At 42.0% G+C, this 25,304-nt stretch overlaps 1 protein-coding gene across 1 annotated transcript in view; it reads left to right on the top strand.

Moving 5' to 3' along the window:
• The window catches only part of LOC139759504 (nephrin-like), a 574,502-nt gene that overhangs the window by 287,374 nt on the left and 261,824 nt on the right, over positions 1-25,304 (top strand). Inside the window, exon 3 of the mRNA XM_071681702.1 lies at positions 3,038-3,246. Coding sequence (XP_071537803.1) covers positions 3,038-3,246 — 209 coding nt within the window. The remainder of the gene's footprint in view (positions 1-3,037; positions 3,247-25,304) is intronic.

Here is a 25,304-nt window from a genome sequence, read left to right as displayed (position 1 = left end):
AGTGTAAATCCTGCATTTATCAAGAGAAACGAATCATTTGATCATGCGGAAACCATGCTTTTAGCGGTTCAGAATTGTATCAACTTCTACAGTAAATAGCAAGAGAACTATAGAGTTAAGTTCCTTGAATCGATGTAAAACTCCCGTCTCTCAATATAAGTTAAAAAGAGAAAAAAAAAAAAAACAGAACTACCACGCCTGCAGTACAGGCGCCAGAGCAGGAACCCAATGGCCGGGGTCGAGCGGTGGTGGTCAATTCAGTGCCGTGAGAACAACAGGGAAGGTATGGAGGACGCGAGCGAACTAATAATTGAATTTCCTGGCCGGACAAAAGCCAGTTTGTGTCATTGTTCTGCGGGCTGGCCGCTTGTCTTCCTACGTGTGTCTCTAAATCACTTCATGTCCTTATTATGACCGGGTCTGCCATCCCAGCTTTGGTTGTAGCCTTCAAATCCCACATTAGTCTCTCCTGTTCACGCCTTGCGTCTCTACAGAACTTCGTCTTCAACTCGTGCATGTGTATCATCTTACCAACTGTTTCGCCATCGTCCATCTTTGTCATCTGCTTAGGTCTTGACATACTTACTTTACCAGTTCCCGCTTGCATCCCCTTCCACTTCTTAGATTGCCTTTTCTTATTTGAATATCTACACTTTTACAAGGGTTCCCACAGCTTACCCTGTGAGGGGAAGCAGCAACGATCTCAGGCGTTACAGCAAAATCGTTAAATTTCGAGCCATCTGTCACGTGGTATCGTACTTGATTTACTGCAGGTCTCATCACCCATGGTTGACCTGGTAGGTCCTTGATGATGAAAGCCTGGCAAACCTCTCCCTTCGGCGCAAAGGGGATAGAAGCCCGCACCGTACCTGCCTCTGGTGAACGTTCCATCTGCCGCACAATTACCTCCAGCCCTTTCTTCAACATGTTCTATTCGTCTTCCTCACGCCACATCCCACTCAGTATTACATAGAACATTTTCGTCCATCAGTTCTGCACACACTACACCTCCCCGCTGTGTATACACTCATCTTTTAACGCTCCAGCTTCAAGCTGCCTTCACTTTCATTAACTACAATACTTTCTCTTCCCTCGTCACACTTCGCACATCCTGAGACATCATATTTCTTCCAGACCTGCCTAGCTGTAAATTCCTCACCCCTTCCTTCATTTCATTCAAATGTTCCCCTTCAGATCAAGACTATATGTTACTTTTCCTTAACACATTACATATTTCATACCAGCCACATCTCCTATTCCTCGTCTTCTCCCTCATCTCTCGCCACGCATGTAAGGGTAGAACCTTCTCTGTCTGTTGACGTTAATTCTATTCAGTTAGTTCCAGGCAGTAAGCCCTTTCCGAGGCATGTTGTTGACCTTGTCCGCGCAGCTCACATTGATTCTTGGCACATACGTCATAGTTAGATGGTGCAACTCTGTTCTGAAGTGTGTCGTAGGGCATAGGGAAAGAGACAAAACAATACTATATATACTGCAAAAGTCGGCTTTGTCTGTCAAAGCTCTGGGATATGTGATGACGCAATGCACTAGCTGATAATCCACGGTCAGCAGATTACTTCTTTGTTATTCTACGTTCAAATGAAATAAAAGTTTATTCCGTGTAAAAATTTTGGCATCGTGAGGTCCGGTTTTCGGATGCGTAGAGAATATACAATTAATTTCGTATCCTGCATGGCTACCAAGTGCAGGATCAGTATAGTTCTCCATCAGTGTGTGAAATCAACTTATAGATGAACAAAGCTTCAGTCTGGGATCCCTTGAAAGTTTCATTTTCTACATAGGGGAAGGAACAGTTGTCTGTTTCGCCTCCAGTTTTCTAATTGGAAGCTCCAGTTTTGAAGTCTTCGATGTGTCGAGACGAGACGACAGATCCCTATTGTGGGCTTCAACTCTCCCGTCCAGGCATCAATTCTCCAGTTCTCAATTAAGGATTCCTCTCTGCAGTCCATGCCTCGGTTCTTCAGTTAAGCCTCAGATTCTTTTGTTCGAGAGTCAGGTTCAATCTAGGCTCCAGTTTTCCACTCGGGGCCTCCCAGTTGCCACAGTCCCCATTTTCATTTTTCCTTGCCTCAGTTACAGAGAAGTCACAAGGAATCATAAGATCTCCGAAAAAGATCTCTCTAAGGGTCTGACGGCCTCTCTCTCTCTCTCTCTCTCTCTCTCTCTCTCTCTCTCTCTCTCTCTCTCTCTCTCTCTCTCTCTCTCTCTCTCTCTCTCTCTCTCTCTCTCTCTCTCTCTCTTTCTGCTACCCTGCACTGATTCAACAGTTATCGTTGCGCTGGGAGACAATCTGCTTCTTTTGATACGTCTGCCTCAGATGTGAAATAGACTGCTTATTGGAATCGTATTCCATGTCGAAAGAAAAACAGAATACCTTGCTGACTTACCTGAATGCAATGCTGGAAACGCTAGATGACACAAGAGCAGAACATGTATTAAACAAAAACATCAGTCTGATATATTGATACTATCAACCTCAATTTTAGTATATGAAATAATTGTATTATTCATTGTTAACCTCACTGTGGTAACAATGTCACCATACAGGCCCCTGTGGTGTCACGATATCATTGGTTAATACTTTTTAATTAGTGCCATTTAATCAAAAGCGTCTTCATTAGGTTCTATTGTCATATTACCTTTATCCATGGCTTTTTCATACGCATTCTCTTGGATGCAGTTTTAACATAAATGTGTGCAATTTCGAGAGTAATTAGAGGTGCACTGGCTTATTGTTAAGTTAATTTCATGGGAATTTTCATTATAAAAGTCTGACCTAAAGCTGTGTTATTTTTACTAAAAGGTCCTCACTTAAGCCTACTGACTGAAGGGAATAGGTTTATTGTACGAAGTACTCGAATCTCCATGATTCCAGTCTTATCATCGCTTAATTAGTCAGTGTCCCCAGTCAGAGCTCTCGTACTCTAATCTAAGTTTCTGATTTTCCAGTCTGCCCTCCAATCTGCCTGTCGTCTTCACCAGAGTGACTGGTTAAATCGTCTTTTTTCTTCGACAGTTACGACGCGCGAGAGAGTGAGTTCACTTCAGGAGTGCCGTGGGCGGATGAGGGTACATTGGGAGGGCGAGCGCACTTCATGCCTAAGTCAGAGCCGCCCACCCTAGTGCTGGAGCCTGCACACGCCCGCGACCAGGGCATGTACACGTGCAGGGTTGACTACCGACTCTCACCCTCTACCACAGTCATCTTTAACCTCACCGTCGTCAGTAAGTAGCCGTTGTTTGTGACAGCTAACAAGAATGCCGTGGTATGATATCAACAGAGTCTCTGGTGTATCGATTGTTGATATCATCAGTAGTCTGTGGTAGTCTGTAGGATTGTTTTGGTTTGTTTCTAAGAGATAACAGGACTCACATGGTCTGCTAGAGTCTAATCACTAATAGTTGATCAAGACTGCAATGGGTCTGTAGTGCTAACCGACGGTGATGACCAGGTTTGGTTCTTGAATCAGCTAGCTAACAGAAGTACCAAATCTTTTGGCAGTTGGTAAGAGACAACAACCACATTATGGTAAGCTACTGGTTAGTACAAGAGGAAGTAAGATTGCAGTGGTACAATTGTGGTTAATTGTGGCACAAAGGAGGATCATCCACTTCGTTTGTGGTTAATGACAGGCAAAGGAAAGCTTTGGGCTTCGTTAATGGTAGCCATGGCTTTGTTGTGATTTGAAAACCAAAAAAGGATATCATTTTGTATTAATGTACTGGTTGACAGTGGTCAGTGGAATCTCCAGTTCTTTTTTTTTATTTTTTTCTGTTATTGATATCATCAAAGGTAAGTACCATAGTCTTGGTGGTGGTAGGTACTCTGAGTGTCTGGGTTCATCAGCTGCTGACGTATACCGAGAACCCCTGGCCCCAACCTTGCCTGATGGGTTATGGCTCGGGTAATGGGCTCAGAGAAGCTAATTGGAATTACCTAGCTACACCGACACCTCCAACGCCAGGCCCACTTCCACACCCTTGCCTGTGTTAGGCAGAAAGCCCGCTGCTTGGTACAGGGATGACTCTGTTGACCCTTCACTTCCTTCCTTATCTAATATCCCGTCTGTCTGAATGGGATGTTAATGTGTCAGACATTTTTCCTCTTTTTCACTCCTTCTTACTTTTTCTCCATGTTTATCTTTCGGCATTCAATTACCTGCTTCTCTATCTATCTCTTTGTTTGTTGGTCCTCTCTGTCTACCTCTTCGTGCCTCTCTCTCTCTCTCTCTCTCTCTCTCTCTCTCTCTCTCTCTCTCTCTCTCTCTCTCTCTCTCTCTCTCTCTCTCCACCTCTCCATCTGTTTCTCGCTCCCTCTCTCTCCCTCCAGACCTCCTCTTCCCCATCCCTCATCTCGTCAGTCCAGCCTCCCTCCCTGGCTCACTCCAGCCGACCACATCCTCGTTAGCGACGCCCAGCGAGGTTGGTCTGATGCCTTCCTGGCCAGGACCCAGCACCTCCACCAGAGTGACATATATCTCTTTCCTCTCTCTCTCTCTCTCTCTCTCTCTCTCTCTCTCTCTCTCTCTCTCTCTCTCTCTCTCTCTCTCTCTCTCTCTCTCTCTCTCTCCTTGCCACTCACACCACCTTTCGCTCTACTCAGCAAAGCTTTAACTGGGGAGAAACTTTTTCTTTTAGTAATTTACAAGAGCAATGTAACAAAATGCAAGGTCACCTTATGTACGACCGAATGCCCCCCCCCCCCTCTCTCTCTCTCTCTCTCTCTCTCTCTCTCTCTCTCTCTCTCTCTCTCTCTCTCTCTCTCTCTCTCTCTCTCTCTCTGATGCAAATATAGAAGACTTGGGTGTGAGATGAGAAACTAGATTTCAGAGAACACATTGAGAAGATAACACGCATCCAGCCGAGTAACTCGTGGTACCATACTGAGAACTGCCACAGCAAGGAACGGAAATCTGTTGTGGAAAATTTCAAACGTTTACATAAAAAGCAAAATTGAATACTGCTGTATCGTACGATCACTAACGAAACAAATGGAAACTGAAATAAAAATAAAAGATTAGAGAGAATTCAGAAGCACTTCACGAGCGAAATCGAGGGGATGGAACATATAAACTAACATGAAAAGTCTGAAAGAAATGAAACGCCATAGTCGAGAAAAAAATGGAAGGATATATGATAATTTACACGTGGCAACAAATTGAATGTGTGAAGGAAAAGATTTTGATCGTGAAAGCCTCACACTAGGGAGGAGACACAGTTAAGCCTGCAAGACTACCATGGAACACACCAAAAAATATGCCAGGCACTAAATGAACGAATTCCTTGGAAGGAATCTTGAGCAGCTGACCTGTGATCATATTCTCTATATTGTATGGTAAGGCATTCACATACACAACAGGAGGAATAAGAAACATGCAGAACCATAATGACATGCAAAAGAAAACATGGATGACGTCAGTCCCAGCTGAGTCATGCAACAGCGGAGGGGAATAGTCTCACTCATGAAGCAAGGTGTGCGGCGAGCGCTACGCGGAGGCCCTGCCACTACCAAATCTCGTAGATTCGTCCTCTCTCTCTCTCTCTCTCTCTCTCTCTCTCTCTCTCTCTCTCTCTCTCTCTCTCTCTCTCTCTCTCTCTGATCGTATCCCATCCTCCACCCCTAGCACACATTGCTCTCCTATCTCATATTCTTTTTTTCTTTCCTTCCTTTAGCTCCTCGGCTTTCTTCACTCCTCTCATCCCATTCTCTCGCTTGCTCCCCTCTCCTCCATTCCCCACCCTTTGCCCTCTCCACCTCCCCCTTCCTAACTGCCTGTTTCCTCAGAAAAGTTCACTGGCCTGGTATTCTTGTATTTTATAAGGACAACAGCCTAAAGTTACGAGGGGCTGTCCACGACGCCACTCTGAGTGTAACCTGAGTGCTGTGGTGGTTGTTTCTATGACGTGAGTCAGACTGGAGTGATATGGTGTTTGGTTCTGATTCAATTGTGACTGAAAGTTGAGTGTTGTGTCTTTCGATGGTTCTAATGTGAACGAAACTTGAGTGCTGTGGTGTTTATTTCTATGGTTCTGACGTGAGTCAGACTAGAGTGATATGGTGTTTGTTTGTGATTCAATTGTGACTGAAAGTTGAGTGTTGTGTCTTTCGATGGTTCTAATGTGATCGAAACTTGAGTGCTGTGGTGTTTGTTTCTATTGTGATCGAAACTTGAGTGCTACGGTGTTTTCTATAATTCTATTGTAACTGAAACTTGAGCGCTGAGGCGTTTTTTTTAGGATTACATTGTAAGTGGATCTTGAGTGTTGTGGTGTTTGTTTCTATGTTCCTGACATGAGTGAAACTTGAGTGATATGGTGCTTATTTCTATGGTTCTAATGTCGATATAAACTAGAGTGTTATAGTGTTTGTTTGGATGATTTATTATGAGTAAAGCCAGAGTAATGTGAAGTTTGTTTCTATGATATCATTGGCAGTAAAACTTGACCCATGTTTATGTTTTATGATACTGAGTGAGTCTTGTTTTTCCAAGCCATTTGTTTTATTGTGAGCTGATCATGAATGAAACAATCGTTGTATTGCTAGTTTCTATGATTAGCTGTGTATAAGAACTGGGTGTTGTGATATCAGGTTTAATGATTTGTTGTGAGTGAGACATGCTTGTGTCTACGTCTATATGCATGATTTTACGTTAAGTGAAACATGAGAGTTGTGGTGTTTGTTTCAATGATTCATTATACATTAAACGAGAGCTGTGATATTTGTTTCTCTGACTTACTAAGAGAGAAATTTGAGTACTATGATTGTGAATTATTCATGATAGGGCTAAAACTTGAGTGAGTGAACCTTGAGGTACTCGATGCTTGTTTTCGTAGATGTGAGTGAGTACCGAGTGCTGTGGTGTATGTGACTGATTAACTTTGCTTTTTCCTCTTTGAATTACGAAGTTTGTTTCTCCTTACTTCCTTTGTTCACTGCGAGTGAATCTTGAATCCCACGGTAGTTTAATCTAGTAGCTTCAAGTCATCGCTGGTGAAACGTGAGAGCTAACAATATACTTATCTTTATTTTATCCGATTAACCATGAGTGGAAACTGACCGGTAATATTCTAAATGATGGCAGGAGTATTTACAGAAGCTGTCCTTTCTATAATCTTGCTCGCTCGGAATTACTTTGCAATTAACCCGATGAATCTTGACCATTTTTGAAATGCTTGTTTTGTTTCCTCCTGTGTTGGTATTCTATTCAATCGGTAACAGGCCCTGAAGCCATCGAGCTTTCTTTTTTTTAGAATATCGACACTATGAAAATGAATAACTTTCTTTTTTCTTCCATTAAAGAAAATGAAATGCGAAGTGGTTATCCATTACTGACGCTAGACTGTTGTCGAGATATCTTGAAGTGGTTCGATGAAATACGACAACATTCGAAGGACAGAGGTTTCAAAGCCTCGAGTGAGGCGTAGGGTGATTCTGTATCAGATCTGTCACCATATAATACCTCAGGCCTTCCCTTCCTGCTAGTTTTATATAATTCATTGGCTGGAGGGATGCCAGACTGCTGTGGGGCTGGGCCGGTAAGAGCGCTGGATGATTCTCAAAGCGTGTGACATATGCCAATAACAGAGCCGACGTAGCTCCTGGCTGACACAGTTGAACAAAAGGGGATCTCACTCAGAAGTACCAATTTTATTTCCTTTTTCTGTGTGTGTGTGTGTGTGTGTGTGTGTGTGTGTGTGTGTGTGTGTGTGTGTGATAGGATATGAATATGATGTACTGTTATGATGATGGTGCAGGTCTTTTATAGGTCTGGTCTAGTGCCGCGGTGTGTCTGTTGTCATTTCTGTGTAGGTCTGCAGTTGTTCCCGGGTCCTTTTCTTGTCTTCTCTACGTCCGTCTGTTATCTCTACGTCTATCACTTGCTCTCTCTATGTCCATCTGTCGTCGTATCTACCCCCGTCTGGTGTCTTCCCTACCGTGCGTTTCTCTTTAGTCTGTCTTTTGCTGTTGTTTTGCCTGTCAGTTGTAGTCCATCCGCCCCCACCCTCTCCCTCTTATCGTCCTGTTGCCCATGTCTCTTCGTCCATCTGTCTATCTGTGGTCATCGTTCCGTCTGTCTCTTGTTGTTCTTTCCTCCGTCCCATGTCTTCTCAACGTCCGCACTGCGGTCTCAGCATTGCTCCCTTCATATCTTTCGTCTGGCCTTTCCTTCTATCCCCCACACTTCACTCTGACGAATTTCGTTTCTTCTCTTGTCCTCGCGTCTTTCTTCGTATCCCAGTTTTAGAAGATCTTTCTATACACCCAAGAGCTTCCCCTTTCCCACTGTTGATGAGAGCTCAGGTTTTACTGCCAAACACTAGAGGTGGCAGAATGAAATATACATTTCGCCGAACTTTCCTATACTTGCGAACTCGTATTTCATCCTTCTTCAGAGCGCCAGCAACTTATTTACGGTACCACATCCTCTCTAATACCTCAGCAGCTATTCCTGCATCGCTGTGAAACGAAACAAAACACTGTTCCTTACGTGCTCGTAATTCGAAGAGCTTTCAAGCGTCTCACTAATTAAAGCATATCTGCCTTTTTTTCGAATGCCTTCCGAACTCTTGTTAACATTTGATTTCAGCTTCACCAGCTCACACACTTTTTGAAGCTCACATTCATGCGTGGCCACAACATACAATGATGTTCATACGTGGTCACAACACACACACACACCACTTTTCTTGGCCACAACACACATTTACGTTCAGGCTTGGCCACAGTACAAACTTATTTTCAGGATTTGCCACAATGCACACTTGTGTTCACATGTAGACACAACATACACTTATGTTCAGACGTGGGTAGAACACATACTTATGTTTAGACGTGGTCACAACACACACTCATGTTCAGACACGGCACAATGCACACTTATTCAGACGTGGCTATAGCATACACAGATCTTGAGATGTGGCCACACTTATGTTCAGGCGTGGCTACAATATCTGAGTGTGTTCAGGAGTGACTACAGTACATATGTTTAGGAGTGGCTATAACACACACTTATGTTCATACATGACCATAACACACTTATATTCAGACATGGCTGCAACATACACTTAGGTTCAAGGGTGGCCACAAGAAACATTAATGTTCATGCGTAGCCACATAACATACTTATGTTCAAGCGTGGTCAAAATACATATGCATGCTCTGGCGTGGCCACAATACATACGCATATTCAGGCGTGGCTACAACAGATACTTATGTTCAGGAGTGGCCTCAATAGACACGTATGTTCAGGCGTGGCCACAATATATACAATGTTTTCATGCGTGACCACAGCCCCTCCTCCCTAGTGATAGTGATCATGCTGATATATAGCCATCAGCTCCAGGGGTTCAGGCGTGACCCTCAGCTCTCACTGCTCGTGTTCAGACGAGGCCACACGACTCCTCTGTTGTATCTTGACTTGGCCATAACGTCTTTGTGGTCGTTTTCATAGGTGGCAGCTACTCCATAGCGATCAGATCTGACCCTACAACCCCTCTGTCTGTGACGGATCGCATCAGCCACACACACACACACACACACACACACACACACACACACACACACACACACACACACACACACATACAGCGTAGTCTTGCCAGAGTCGCCGTCGACAAGCTTGAGAAGATAATGTTTCCACCTTTAATGTAACCATGTGTTGAACATTAGTTCTCCAATTCTCTTAGCCACAGCATGTCTCCCTCACAAGAGAAACACGCAATGCCACTTCGTAATATCCCTCAACCTTATCTACCACACATCCCCCTCCATTCATGCTTTTCCCTCATATCTAATTACTTGCAATGCATTTAGCTGTCTCAAGGGATAAGACAATGAGTGATTAGCCAATTAGAGAAGATTAACGGATGCTGAACATTACTCCGGGAAGACCTGTTGAAATAAATCCACACAATCTTTCGAACATGTCCCTGTTGATGACGAGGCAGATCTCCCAACCGTATGCATCCACAGCCTTAAATTCCCTGTAGACCGGGCCCCTCACACCACCCACCTCACTACGCACTCCACCCACCTCACTAATGAGTAAATCTTTAGCAACCTGCTCGACTTGGAATGAAAGAAACTCATCAGAACTTAAAATTAGAGCTAACTTATTGTGACCAGGGAGCTGTGGGAGTTATATTGGGAGGACTTGTTGGAACTTGGGTCATCCTCCGCTTGACAATGGCAAGCCAGCAGGTCCTCCACTCACAACTGATTGTGTTGCTTGAGTGAGGCTCCGGGTCTCTCATGCAATTAATAATGCCTTATTACCATGGGTTTTGAAGAATGGTAATAGCATTAATAATACAACTACTGCTACTACTGCTACTATGATAAAAGCAATGATAACAATCATACAGATACTATTACAACAACAACTACAATGAAAATAGCAATAATGGTAGTAATAATTATATTAATGATCATAATAATAATGATAAAGATAATGATAATAATGATAATGATAATAATAATAATAATAATAATAATAATAATAATAATAATAATAATAATAATAATAATAATAATAATGATAATAATAATAATAATGATAATAATAATAATAATAATAATAATAATGATAATAATAATAATAATAATGATAATAATAGTAATAACGACACTAATAATGAAATAATTTATCATCAATATTATCATACTATCTATTTGTCTTATAATCATCTCGATCTACTTCAAAGTTTTCCATGATTAATGAACCAATTGTCTTGGTAATGATTCGCTCGCTTCTGACATAGGTATATGAATTTCTTCGAATCTCTTGCTATTTCCTGCAATAAACGCTTCATATTGACGTTTACTTTGACGTATTAGACTGTCACTTTTTCCACGAAAAGAATTACGTTGTACAATGCATCATGAAGGTGGTTCTGTCCGTGTGTTTCATGTGTGCTCCTCTTTTTAGCAAAGAACCAGTTTTTTACTTCGCTGTTCCACTATTTTGGTTTAGTTGTGGCAGGAATGACCGTTTTCTGTGCTCTTGAACATGTGTTCCCCGTGTAAAACATTTAAGGTAGCAGAGGAAACGTGTGTTAATCCGTAGCAGACGGTTATTGCCAGAGCTATGGTAAGATAGTGAAACAACGAAGTTAAGAACTACTTCTTTTTTTATGAATGCAGCACATGGAAAACGTGTACACGGCTTAAAATCACAAGACAGTCTATGTATGACTATAAACATCATGTAAGTTTTTAACCTGACAAATTTCATGACAAGGATATATGAAATTCATTTAGTATTCGAAGACATTCAATTGTTAGGTTGTTGACGACCAACTTGCATCGACCCGTCATTGTTACGAAGACTGGAAAGAAGATGCAAGTCTAGACTTTCCAGTTCTATTTCCACGTCAGGGTTAGGCTTTCTAGTTTTATATCCACAGCAGGGCTAGACTTTCCAGTTCTATTTCCACAGCTGGGCTAGGCTTTCCAGTTCTATTTCAACAGCAGGGATGGGCTTTTTAGTTCTATTTCCACAGCAGGGCTAGGTTTTCCAGTTCTATTTCCACAGCAGGGCTAGACTTTCCAGTTTTATTTCCACGGCAGGGCTAGGCTTTCCAATTCTATTTGCACAACAGGGATAGGCTTTCCCATTCTATTTCTGCAGCAGGACTAGACTTTCCAGTTCTATTTCCACAGCAGGGCTAGGCTTTCGAGTTCTATTTCAACAGCAGGGATAGGCTTTTCAGTTCTATTTCCACGGCAGGTCTAGACCTTCCAGTTATATTTCCACAGCAGGGCTAGGCTTTCCAGTTCTATTTCCACGGCAGTGCTAGGCTTTCGAGTTCTATTTCAACAGCAGGGCTAGAATTTCCAGTTTTATTTCCACAGCAGGGCTAGACTTTCCAGTTCTATTTCCATAGCAGGGCTAGAATTTCCAGTTCTATTTCCGCAGCAGGACTAGGCTTTCCAGTTCTATTTCCACAGTAAGGATTGGCTTCCTAGTTCTATTTCCAAGGCAGGGCTAGACTTTCCAGTTATCTTTCCAAGGCAACTGTACATCGCCCTCTATATATTTGATGTCTGCATTATGTACAGGTTTAATGCTTTGTTTTCCATTTCTTGTAGGATCAAGTGGAAAAATGGGACAAATTGAATAAAGAAAATGATAATAAAAACGACATAAACTTGAATAACTGATTGATTAAAGAGTTAGGTTAAGATATGCATCGTCTGAATCAAACGGGTTATCATGCAGTAATTCACCTACCAACCCAAACACACACACATACACATATTTATACATATTCATATATTACACACATAAGCACACACACACACACACACACACACACACACACACACACACACACACACACACACACACAGAGAAAAAGCACATAAGCACATGCATATGAAGACTCTCTCTCTCTCTCTCTCTCTCTCTCTCTCTCTCTCTCTCTCTCTCTCTCTCTCTCTCTCTCTCTCTCTCTCTCCATTCTACCCTCTGTGCGTTCTAGCAATATTTGGGCAACCGTACGTTAAGTTTGATACCCCAACTTGGTAATAAATTTACAATAATGTAAAAAAAAAAAACACAGCGCCATCTTCAGTGGGAAAGAGTTTATGTCTAGTAGGTATGCCATGCAATCTTCCCCTTACCCAAATTTATTCCCAATATGAGGCCGCTAAGTATACCATCATAATCCTGTGGAAAATAACGTTCATTCTAGTGATAAGGACTCCACATGAGTAGCGTATTATAGATCGGGTGTTGCAGACACTAGGCTTATCACAGCATTCTTCATGGTGATCACTTGTATGAGTTTCTGAAGACTGTAATACGCTGGAATTTGCGTTACCTTCGATCTTGAGATCAAGTATCATTTACTGTGGTCTGTTACGCACACACACACACACACACACATATATATATATATATATATATATATATATATATATATATATATATATATATATATATATATATATATATATATATGTTATTTCTTTTTTTATTATACTTTGTCGCTGTCTCCCGCGTTTGCGAGGTAGCGCAAGGAAACAGACGAAAGAAATGGCCCTACCCCCCCCCCCATACACATGTATATACATACGTCCACACACGCAAATATACATACCTACACAGCTTTCCATGGTTTACCCCAGACGCTTCACAAGCATTGATTCAATCCACTGACAGCACGTCAACCCCGGTATACCACATCGCTCTAATTCACTCTATTCCTTGCCCTCCTTTCACCCTCCTGCATGTTCAGGCCCCGATCACACAAAATCTTTTTCACTCCATCTTTCCACCTCCAATTTGGTCTCCCTCTTCTCCTCGTTCCCTCCACCTCCGACACATATATCCTCTTGGTCAATCTTTCCTCACTCATTCTCTCCATGTGCCCAAACCACTTCAAAACACCCTCTTCTGCTCTCTCAACCACGCTCTTTTTATTTCCACACATCTCTCTTACCCTTACGTTACTCACTCGATCAAACAACCTCACACCACACATTGTCCTCAAACATCTCATTTCCAGCACATCCATCCTCCTGCGCACAACTCTATCCATAGCCCACGCCTCGCAACCATACAACATTGTTGGAACCACTATTCCTTCAAACATACCCATTTTTGCTTTCCGAGATAATGTTCTCGACTTCCACACATTCTTCAAGGCCCCCAGAATTTTCGCCCCCTCCCCCACCCTATGATCCACTTCCGCTTCCATGGTTCCATCCGCTGCCAGATCCACTCCCAAATATCTAAAACACTTCACTTCCTCCAGTTTTTCTCCATTCAAACTCACCTCCCAATATATATATGTATGTATATATATATATATATATATATGTATATATATATATATATATATATATATATATATATATATATATATATATATATATATATATATATATATATATATATATATATATATATATATCATCCCCGGGGTTAGGGGAGAAAGAATACTTCCCACGTATTCCCTGCGTGTCGTAGAAGGCGACTAAAAGGGGAGGGAGCGGGTGGCTGGAAATCCTCCCCTCTCGTTTTTTTCAATTTTCCAAAAGAAGGAACAGAGAAGTGGGCCAGGTGAGGATGTTCCCTCAAAGGCCCATTCCTCTGTTCTCAACGCTACCTCGCTGACGTGGGAAATGGCGAATAGTACGAAAGAAAGAAAAGATATATATATATATATATATATATATATATATATATATATATATATATATATATATCCCTGGGGATAGGGGAGAAAGAATACTTCCCACGCATTCCTCACGTTTCGTAGAAGGCGACTAAAGGGGACGGGAGCGGGGGCCTAGAAACCTTCCCCTCCTTGTATTTCAACTTTCTAAAAGGGGAAACAGAAGAAGGAGTCACGCTGGGAGTGCTCATCCTCCTCGAAGGCTCAGATTGGGATGTCTAAATGTGTGTGTATGTAACCAAGATGAGAAAAAAGGAGAGATAGGTAGTATGTTTGAGGAAAGGAACCTTGATGTTTTGGCTCTGAGTGAAAAAAAGCTCAAGGGTAAAGGGGAAGAGTGGTTTGGGAATGTCTTGGGAGTAAAGTCAGGGGCTAGTGAGAGGACAAGAGCAAGGAAAGGAGTAGCACTACTCCTGAAACAAGAGTGGTTGGAGTATGTGATAGAGTGTAAGAAAGTAAATTCTAGATTGATATGGGTAAAACTGAAAGTTGATTGAGAGACATGGGTGATTATTGGTGCATATGCACCTGTACATAACAAGAAAGATCATGAGAGGCAAGTGTTTTCGGAGCAGCTGAATGAGTGTGTTAGTGGTTTTGATGCACAAGACCGGATTATAGTGATGGGTGATTTGAATGAAAAGGTGAGTAATGTGGCAGTTGAGGGAATAATTGGTATACATGGGGTGTTCAGTGTTGTAAATGGAAATGGTGAAGAGCTTGTAGATTTATGTGCTGAAAAAGGACTGGTGATTGGGAATACCTGGTTTAAAAAGCGAGATATACATAAGTATACATAAGTAAGTAGGAGAGATGACTAGAGCGCGTTATTGGATTCCGTGTTAATTGATAAGCGCGCGAAAGAGAGACTTTTGGATGTTAATGTGCTGAGAGGTCCAACTGGAGGGATGTCTGATCATTATCTTGTGGAGGCGAAGGTGAAAATTTGTAGAGGTTTTCAGAAAAGAAGAGAGAATGTTGGGGTGAAGAGAGTGGTGAGAGTAAGTGAGCTTGGGAAGGAGACTTGTGTGAGGAAGTACCAAGAGAGACTGAGTACAGAATGAAAAAAGGTGAGAACAAAGGAGGTTAGGGGAGTGCGGGAGGAATGGGATGTATTTAGGGAAGCAGTGATGGCTTGCGCAAAAGATGCTTGTGGCATGAGAAGTGTGGGAGGTGGGCTGATTAGAAAGAGTAGTGAGTGGTGGGATGAAGAAGTAAGATTATTAGTGAAAGAGAAGAGAGAGGCATTTGGACGAATTTTTCAGGGAGAAATGCAAATGAGTGGGAGAGATATGAAAGAAAGAGGAAGGAGGTCAAGAGAAAGGTGAAAGAGGTGAAAAAGATGGCAAATGAGAGTTGGGGTGAGAGAGTATCATTAAAATTTTACGGAGAATAAAAAGATGTTTTGGAGGGAGGTAAATAAAGTGCGTGAGACAAGGGAGCAAATGGGAACTTCAGTGAAGGGGGCTAATGGGTAGGTGATAACAAGTAGTGGTGATGTGAGAAGGAGATGGAGTGAGTATTTTGAAGTTTTTTTGAATGTGTTTGATGATACAGTAGCAGATAAAGGGTGTTTTAGTCAAGGTGTTGTGCAAAGTGAGAGGGTTAGGGAAAATGATTTGGTAAACAGAGAAGAGGTAGTAAAAGCTTTGCGGAAGATGAAAGCCGGCAAGGCAGCAGGTTTGGATGGTATTACAGTGGAATTTATTAAAACACGGGGTGACTGTATTGTTGACTGGTTGGTAAGGTTATTTAATGTATGTATGATTCATGGTGAGGTGCCTGAGGATTGGCGGAATGCTTGCATAGTGCCATTGTACAAAGGCAAAGGGGATAAGAGTGAGTGCTCAAATTACAGAGGTATACGTTTGTTGAGTATTCCTGGTAAATTATATGGGAGGGTATTGATTGAGATAGTGAAGGTATGTACAGAGCATTAGATTGGGGAATAGCAGTGTGCTTTCAGAAGTGGTCGAGGATGCGTTGAACAGGTGTTTGCTTTAAAGAATGTATGTGAGAAATACTTACAAAAGCAAATGGATTACCATGTTTTACCCCAGACGCTTCACATGACCTGGTTCAATCCATTGACAGCAAGTCGACCCCGATATAACATATCGTTCCAATTCACTCTATTCCTTGCGCGCCTCTCACCCTCCTGCATGTTCAGGCGCCAATCACTCAAAATCTTTTCACTCCTTCTTTCCACCTCCAATTTAGTCTCCCACATGTATCCTCTTGGTCAATCTTTCCTCACTCATTCTCTCCATGTGACCAAACCATTTCAAAACACCCTCTTCTGCTCTCTCAACCACACTCTTTTTATTTCCACGCATCTCTCTTACCCTTACATTACTTACTCGATCAAACCACCTCACACCACATATTGTCCTCAAACATCTCATTTCAAGCACATCCATCCTCCTGCGCACAACTCTATCCATTGCCCACGCCTCGCAACCATACAACATTGTTGGAACCACTATTCCTTCAAACATACACATTTTTGCTTTCCGATATAATGTCCTCGACTTCCAAACATTCTTCAAGGCTCCCAGAATTTTCGCCCCCACCCCACCCTATGATTAACTTCCGCTTCCGTGGTTCCATCCGCTGCCAAATCCACTCCCAGATATCTAAAACACTTTACCTCCTCCAGTTTTTCTCCATTCAAACTTACCTCTCAATTGACTTGACCCTCAACCCTACTGTACCTAATAACCTTGCTCTTATTCACATTTACTCTTAACTTTCTACTTACACACACTTTACCAAACTCAGTCACCACCTTCTGCAGTTTCTCACATGAATCAGCCACCAGCGCTGTATCATCAGCAAACAACAACAGACTCACTTCCCAAGCTCTCTCATACACAACAGACTGCATACTTGCCCCTCTTTCCTAAACTCTTGCATTCACCTCCCTAACAACCCCATCCATAAACAAATTAAACAACCATGGAGACATCACACGCCTCTGCCGCAAACCTACATTCACTGAGAACCAATCACTTTCCTGTCTTCCTACACGTACACATGCCTTACATCCTCGATAAAAACTTTTCACTGCTTCTAACAAGTTACCTCCCACACCTTATATTCTTAATACCTTCCACAGAGCATCTCTATCAACTCTATCATGTGCCTTTTCCAGATCCATAAATGCTACATACAAATCCATTTGCTTTTCTAAGTATTTCTCACATACATTCATCAAAGCAAACACCTGATCCACACATCCACATGGTTTCGTTGCATTATTACATGACAGCTAGAGACTGAGTGTGAACGAATGGGGCCTATGTTGTCTTTTCCTAGCACTATATCGCACACATGAGGGGGGAGGGGGTTGTTATTCCATGTGTGGCGAGGTGGCGATGGGAATGAATAAAGGCAGACAGTATGAATTATGTACATGTGTATATATGTATATGTCTGTGAGTGTATACATATATGTGCAATTGAGATGTATAGGTATGTATATTTGCATGTGTGGACGTGTATGTAAATACATGTGTATGTGGGTGGGTTGGGCCATTCTTTCGTCTGTTTCCTTGCGCTACCTCGCTAACGTGGGAGACGGCGACAAAGGAAAATAAATGAATAAAAATAGAAATAAATATATATATATATATATATATATATATATATATATATATATATATATATATATATATATATATATATATATATATATCTTTTTCTTTCTTTCAAAATATTCGCCATTTCCCGCGTTAGCAAGGTAGCGTTAAGAACAGAGGACTGGACCTTTGAGGGAATATCCTCACCTGGCCCCCTTCTCTGTTCCTTCTTTTGGAAAATTGAAAAAAAAAATGATGAGCAGGGAAGATTTGCAGCCCCCCGCTCCCTCCCCTTTTAGTCGCCTTCTACGACACGCAGGGAACACGTAGGAAGAATTCTTTCTTCCCTATCCCCAGGGATTTTATATATATATATATATATATATATATATATATATATATATATATATATATATATATATATATATATGTATATATATATATATATATATATATATATATATATATATATATATATATATATATATATATATATATATATATATATATATATATATATATATATATATATATATATATATATATATATATATATATATATTCATTGGAAGGGATAACAATTTTCCGCGTGATCAAGTATATTCCTATGATTCTGAGGGGAAAATGAAACACAATAAGTTCCCAAGTGCACTTTCGTGTAATAATCACATGAGGGGAGACAGAAGAGAGAAATATATTGGTCAGTTAATATACAACGAAGAGAAGTATCTAGAACGCCATTTGGTAAACATGCGATTGTCCACGACAGACAACTAGCGTATCATAAACTTATTGTGTGGACAAGTAGGTAAACATGGGATTGTTTTCGATAATCGCATGTCTACCAAATGGCGTCCTAGCAAGTCGCATCGTTGTATATCAACAGCGCGTTATATGTCTCTATTGTGTCTCCCCTGATAATGTGATTATTACACGATAGTGCACTTAGGAACTTATCGTGCGTCATTTTACCCATGGTGGGAGTATGTGATAGACTGTAAGAAGGTTAACTCTAGATTGATATGTGTAAACCTGAAAGTGGATGGAGAGAGATGGGTGATTATTGGTGCATATGCACCTGGGCATGAGAAGAAAGATCATGAGAGGCAAGTGTTTTGGGAGCAGCTGAGTGAGTGTGTCAGTAGTTTTGATGGACGAGACTGGGTTATAGTGATGGGTGATATGAATACAAAGGTGAGTAATGTGGCAGTTGAGGAAATAATTGGTGTACATGGGGTGTTCAGTGTTGTAAATGGAAATGGTGAAGAGCTTGTAGATTTGTGTGCTGAAAAAGGACACGTGATTGGGAATACCTTGTTGAAAAAGAGAGATATACGTAAGTACACGTATGAAGTAGGAGAGATGGCCAGAGAGCGTTATTGGATTACGTGTTAACTGATAGGCGCGCAAAAGAGAGACTTTTGGATTTTAGATTGCTGGGAGGTGCAACTGGAGGGATGTCTAATCATTTCTTGTGGAGGCGAAGGTGAAGATTTGTAAGGTTTTTAGAAAAAAAGAGAGAATGTTGGGGTGAAGAGAGTGGTGAGAAGGAGATTTGTGTGAGGAAGTACCAGGAGAGACAGAGGTAGAATGGAAAAAGATGAGAACAAAGGACGTAAGGGGAATGGGGGAAGAATAGGATGTATTTAGGGAAGCAGTGATGGCTTGCGCAAAAGATGCTTGTGGCATGAGAAGCGTGGGAGGTGAGCAGATTAGAAAGGGTAGTGAGTGGTGGGATGAAGATGTAAGATTATTATTGAAAGAGAAGAGAGAGGCTTTTGGACGAGTTTTGCAGAGAAATAGCGCAAATGAGTGTGAGATGTATAAAAGAAAGAGGCAGGAGGTCAAGCGAAGGGATGCAAGAGGTGGAAAATCGGGCAAATGAGAGTTGGGGTGAAAGAGTATCATTAATTTTTAGGGAGAAGAAAAAAGTGTTTTGGAAGGAGGTAAATAAAGTGCATAAGACAAGAGAACATATGGGAACATCGGTGAAGAGGGCTAATGGAGAGGTGATAATAAGTAGTGGTGATGTGAGAAAGAGATGAAGTGAGTATTTTGAAGGTTTGTTGAATGTGTTTGATGATAGAGTGGCAGATGTAGGGTGTTTTGGACAAGGTGATGTACGAAGTGAGAGGTTAGGGAAGAATGATTTGGTAAAAAGAGAAAAATTAATAAAAGCTTTGCGAAAGATAAAAGGCAACAGGGCAGCGGGTTTGGATGATATTGCAGTGGAATTTATTAAAAAGGGGGTTACTGTATTGTTGACTGGTTGGTAAGGATATTCAATGTATGTATGACTCATGACGAGGTGCCTGAGGATTGGCGAAATGCAGCCACAGTGCCATTGTACAAAGGCAAAGGGGATAAAGATGAGTGCTCAAATTACAGAGGTATAAGATTGTTGAGTATTCCTGGGAAATTAGATGGGAGGGTATTGACTGAGAGAATGAAGGCATGTACAGAACAACAGATTGGGGAAGAGCAGCGTGGTTTCAGAAGTGGTAGAGGATGTGTGGATCAGGTGTTTGCTTTGAAGAATGTATGTGAGAAATACTTAGAAAAGCAAATGGATTTATAAGTAACATTTATGGATCTGGAGAAGACATATGACAGAGTTGATAGAGATGCTCTTTGGATGGTATTAAGAAGATTTTGAGAAGCAGTGAAATGTTTTTATCAAGGATGTAAGGCATGTGTGCGAGAGGGAAGAGAGGAAATTGATTGGTTCTCAGTGAATGTCGATTTGCGGCAGGGGTGCGTAATGTCTCCATGGTTGTTTGATTTCTTTATGGATTAGGTTGTTAGGGAGGTGAATGCAAGAGTTTTGGAAAGAGGGGCATGTATGCAGTCTGTTGTGGATGAGAGAGCTTGGGAAGTGAGTCAGTTGTTGTTCGCTGATGATACAGCACTGATGGCTGATTCGGGTGAGATACTGCAGAAGTTGGTGACTAAGTTTGGTAAAGTGTGTGAAAGCTGAGAGTAAATGTGAATAAGAATAAGGTTATTAGGTAGAGTAGGGTTGAGGGACAAGTCAACTGGGAGGTAAGTTTGAATGGAGAAAAACTGGAGAAAGTGAAGCGTTTTAGATATCTGGGAGTGGATTAGGCAGCGGATGGAACCATGGAAGCGGAAGTGAATCATTGGGTGGGGGAGTGGGCGAAAGTTCTTAGAGCGTTGAAAAATGTGTCGAGAACGTTATCTTGGAAAGTAAAAATGGGTCTGTTTGAAGGAATAGTGGTTCCAACAATGTTTTATGGTTGCGAGGCGTGGGCTATCTATAGACAGAGTTGTGCGGAAGAGTGTGGACGTGCTGGAAATGAGATGTTTGAGGACAATATGTGGTGTGAGGTGGTTTGATCGAGTAAGTAATGAAAGGGTAAGAGAGATGTGTGGGTAATAAAAAGAGTGTGGTTGAAAGAGCAGAAAAGTGTGTTTTGAAATGGTTTGGTCACATATAGAGAATGAGTGAGGAAAGATTGACAAAGAGGATATATGTGTCAGACGTGGAGGGAACGAGAAGTGGGAGACCAAATTGGAGGTGGAAAGATGGAGTGAAAAAGATTTTGAGTGATCGGGGCCTGAACATGCAGGAGGGTGAAAGGCGTGCAAGGAACGGAGTGAATTGGAAGGATGTGATATGTGATATACCGGGTCGACATGCTGTCAGTGGATTCAACCAGGGCATGTGAAGCGTCGCTGTCGCTGTCTCCCGTTTTAGCGAGTTAGCGCAAGGAAACAGTCGAAACCATGGCCCAACCCACCTACATACACATGTATATTCATACACGTCCGCACACGCACATATACATACCTATACATTTCAACGTTTAGATATATATGCATACACAGACCTATACGTATATACACATGTACATAATTCCTACTTGCTGACTCTCTTCATTCCCGTCGCCACCCCACCACACATGAAATGACAACCCCCTCCCTCCGCATACGCGCGAGGTAGCACTATGAAAAGACAACAAATGCGACATTCGTTCACACTCAGTCTCTAGCTGTCATGTATAATGCACCAAAACCACAGTTCCTTTCCACATCCAAGCCCCACAAAACTTTCCATGGTTTACCCCAGACGCTTCACATGCCCTGGTTCAATCCATTGACAGTTCGACCCCGGTATACCATATAAACTTAACTGGCAAGAAAAGACGAAGAAAGGCAACATTCGCTCCCATTCATTCATTCATTCTTTAGCTCTGACGTGTTATGCACCAAAAGTTCAGCTCACTACCCACAGTCAGACCCGGCTGACCTTTCCATGTTTTACCCAGGACGCTTCATCTACCTTGGTTGAGTCCACTGACAGCACGTCGACCCCAGTATGCCAAATCGTCCCATTTCACACTATCCCGTGAATGTTTCTCACCCTTCTGCATGTTACGGCCCTGGTTACTCAGACCTTTATCATTAAATCCTTCTATCTAAAAATTGGTCTCCTTGTTCCCTTCACCTCTGACACTTATATCCTCTTTGTCAACCTTTCCTCACTCATTCTCTCTATATGTCCAAACCATTTCAGCACATCCTCTTTAACTCTCTCAGCCACGCACTTTTTATGAGCATGTATCTCTCTTACCCTTTCATTACTTACTGGATCAAACAAACATACGCTATATATCATCTTAAAACATTTAATTTCCAACACATGTGTTCTCCTCTACACAGCTCTTATCTATCGCCCATGCCTCGCATCCTTACAATATTGTTGGGACAACCACATACCCATTTTTGCCCTCCCACATTGCGGATTCTCTTTCCACACATGCTTCAGCGTTCCCAAAACCTTCATCCCCTCACCCACCTTATGACTTGTTTCCGCTTTTATGGATCTATCTGCTGCTATGTCCACTCTCAGGTATCCAATCCACTTCACTTCCTTCAATTTTCTTCGTTCAAACTCACACTGCAAGTAACCCTTGCATTATTCATGCTTACTCTCATGTTCCTCCTTTCGCACACTCTTCCAAACTTAGTCACCAATTTCTGCCGTTTCTCACTCGAATCTATTGTATCATGAGCAAATAACAACCGACTTGTTTCCCAGGCCATCTCATCCCTCACAGACTGCATACTCACCCCTCTCTCCAAGACTGTAACGTATACGTTCCTTACTTCCCCATCCATAAACAAATTAGATAATCATGGTGACATGACACACCTCTGCCGCAAATCAGCCTTCATTTCCAACCATTCACTCTCCTCTCTTTCTACTCGGACATATGCTTTACATCTTTGACAAAAACCTGCTGCTTCAGCCATATTTCCTCCCACACGGTATATTCTTAATTCCTTCCACAACCCTATCATATGCTTTTTTCGGATCCATTAATACCACATGCAAATACATCTGTTTCTCTAAGTGATTCTCACATATTCTCCAAAACAATCACCTGATCTACATATCCTCCATTACTTATGAAACCTCACTGCTCCTCCCCAGTCTGATTTTCCGTACATACCTTCATCCCCTAATTACTATCCTCCCATAAAACTTATGAGGTACATTCAAAAACCTATATCTATGCAGTGTGAATACTCGCCTCATTTCTCCTTGCTGTCATGCAATGGCGCTATACGTGCGTTCCGCCAATCCTCAGGTATTAAGCTATAATGAATACATGCAATGAGAATCCTAACCAACCAATTAACAACACAGTCTTCCCCTAACTTAAATTCATTTGCAATACCTTCCACTCCAGCCGTCTGGTCACATTTCATCTCACGTAAGGTTTTCACCACCTTTTCTCTCTTCACCAAACCACTCTCCATGACTCTCTCATTTCGCATACCACCCATACCCAAATACCCTACATCTGTCACCCTATAATCAAAAGCATTCAACAGACTCTCAAAAATTCATTCCATTGTCTCCTCACTTCACCACTACTTGTTAACACACTCCCTTTTACTCCCACTTCACTGATATTCCTATTTGTTCTCTTGTTTTTCCCATGTTATTATCCTCCTTCCAAAATATCTTATTCTCCCCAAAGTTTACTGATACTAGCACACCCACAACTCTTATCTCCCATCTTTTTCGACTCCTGCACTTTCCTCTTGACCTCCTACCCCTTTCTCTATGTAATCCCAAATCGTTTGCACTCCCCCCCTGTAAGTGCCTACCAAACGCCTCCTCTTTTCTTTCATAAGCAGCATTTCTACATCCCATCACTCACTGCCCTTTTTCTACTCTGTCTATCTTCTACTTTTTTCACGACACATGCATTTCTCGCACAAGTAACGCTGCTTCCCTCATCTACTCCTCTTGTTTCATTCTACACTCACTCTTTCTAGGTATCTATTTACACGTCTCCTCTCCAACCTCACTTAGTTTCACCACTCTTCTCACCGATGTTATTTCCTCTTTTCCGAAAATATCTACAAGTCCTCACAGTCGCCTCCACATAATAGCGATCAGACATCCCACCAGAGGCCCCTCTCGGTACGTATACATCCAAAAGTCTTTCATTTAAAAGCCTATCAATTGATATGTTATAAGATAATGCCCACCAAACATCTCTCCTATTCACATACGTATTTATTTTTATTATACTTTCTCGCTGTCTCCCGCGTTTGCGAGGTAGCGCAAGGAAACAGACGAAAGAAATGGCCCACCCCCCCCCCATACACATGTATATACATACGTCCACACACGCAAATATACATACCTACACAGCTTTCCATGGTTTACCCCAGACGCTTCACATGCCTTGATTCAATCCACTGACAGCACGTCAACCCCGGTATACCACATCGCTCCAATTTACTCTATTCCTTGCCCTTCTTTCACCCTCCTGCATGTTCAGGCCCCGATTACACAAAATCTTTCTCACTCCATCTTTCCACCTCCAATTTGGTCTCCCTCTTCTCCTCGTTCCCTCCACCTCCGACACATATATCCTCTTGGTCAATCTTTCCTCACTCATTCTCTCCATGTGCCCAAACCACTTCAAAACACCCTCTTCTGCTCTCTCAACCACGCTCTTTTTATTTCCACACATCTCTCTTACCCTTACGTTACTCACTCGATCAAACCACCTCACACCACACATTGTCCTCAAACATCTCATTTCCAGCACATCCATCCTCCTGCGCACAACTCTATCCATAGCCCACGCCTCGCAACCATACAACATTGTTGGAACCACTATTCCTTCAAACATACCCATTTTTGCTTTTCGAGATAATGTTCTCGACTTCCACACATTCTTCAAGGCCCCCAGAATTTTCGCCCCCTCCCCCACCCTATGATCCACTTCCGCTTCCATGGTTCCATCCGCTGCCAGATCCACTCCCAGATATCTAAAACACTTCACTTCCTCCAGTTTTTCTCCATTCAAACTCACCTCCCAATTGACTTGACCCTCAACCCTACTGTACCTAATAACCTTGCTCTTATTCACATTTACTCTTAACTTTCTTCTTTCACACACTTTACCAAACTCAGTCACCAGCTTCTGCAGTTTCTCACATGAATCAGCCACCAGCGCTGTATCATCA

Source organism: Panulirus ornatus, chromosome 3 (genome assembly GCF_036320965.1).
Source record: "Panulirus ornatus isolate Po-2019 chromosome 3, ASM3632096v1, whole genome shotgun sequence".
In the NCBI taxonomy this organism is placed as follows: domain Eukaryota; kingdom Metazoa; phylum Arthropoda; class Malacostraca; order Decapoda; family Palinuridae; genus Panulirus; species Panulirus ornatus.
Note: the sequence above shows the minus strand (reverse complement) of the source record. Positions and strands in the feature narration are given on the sequence as shown.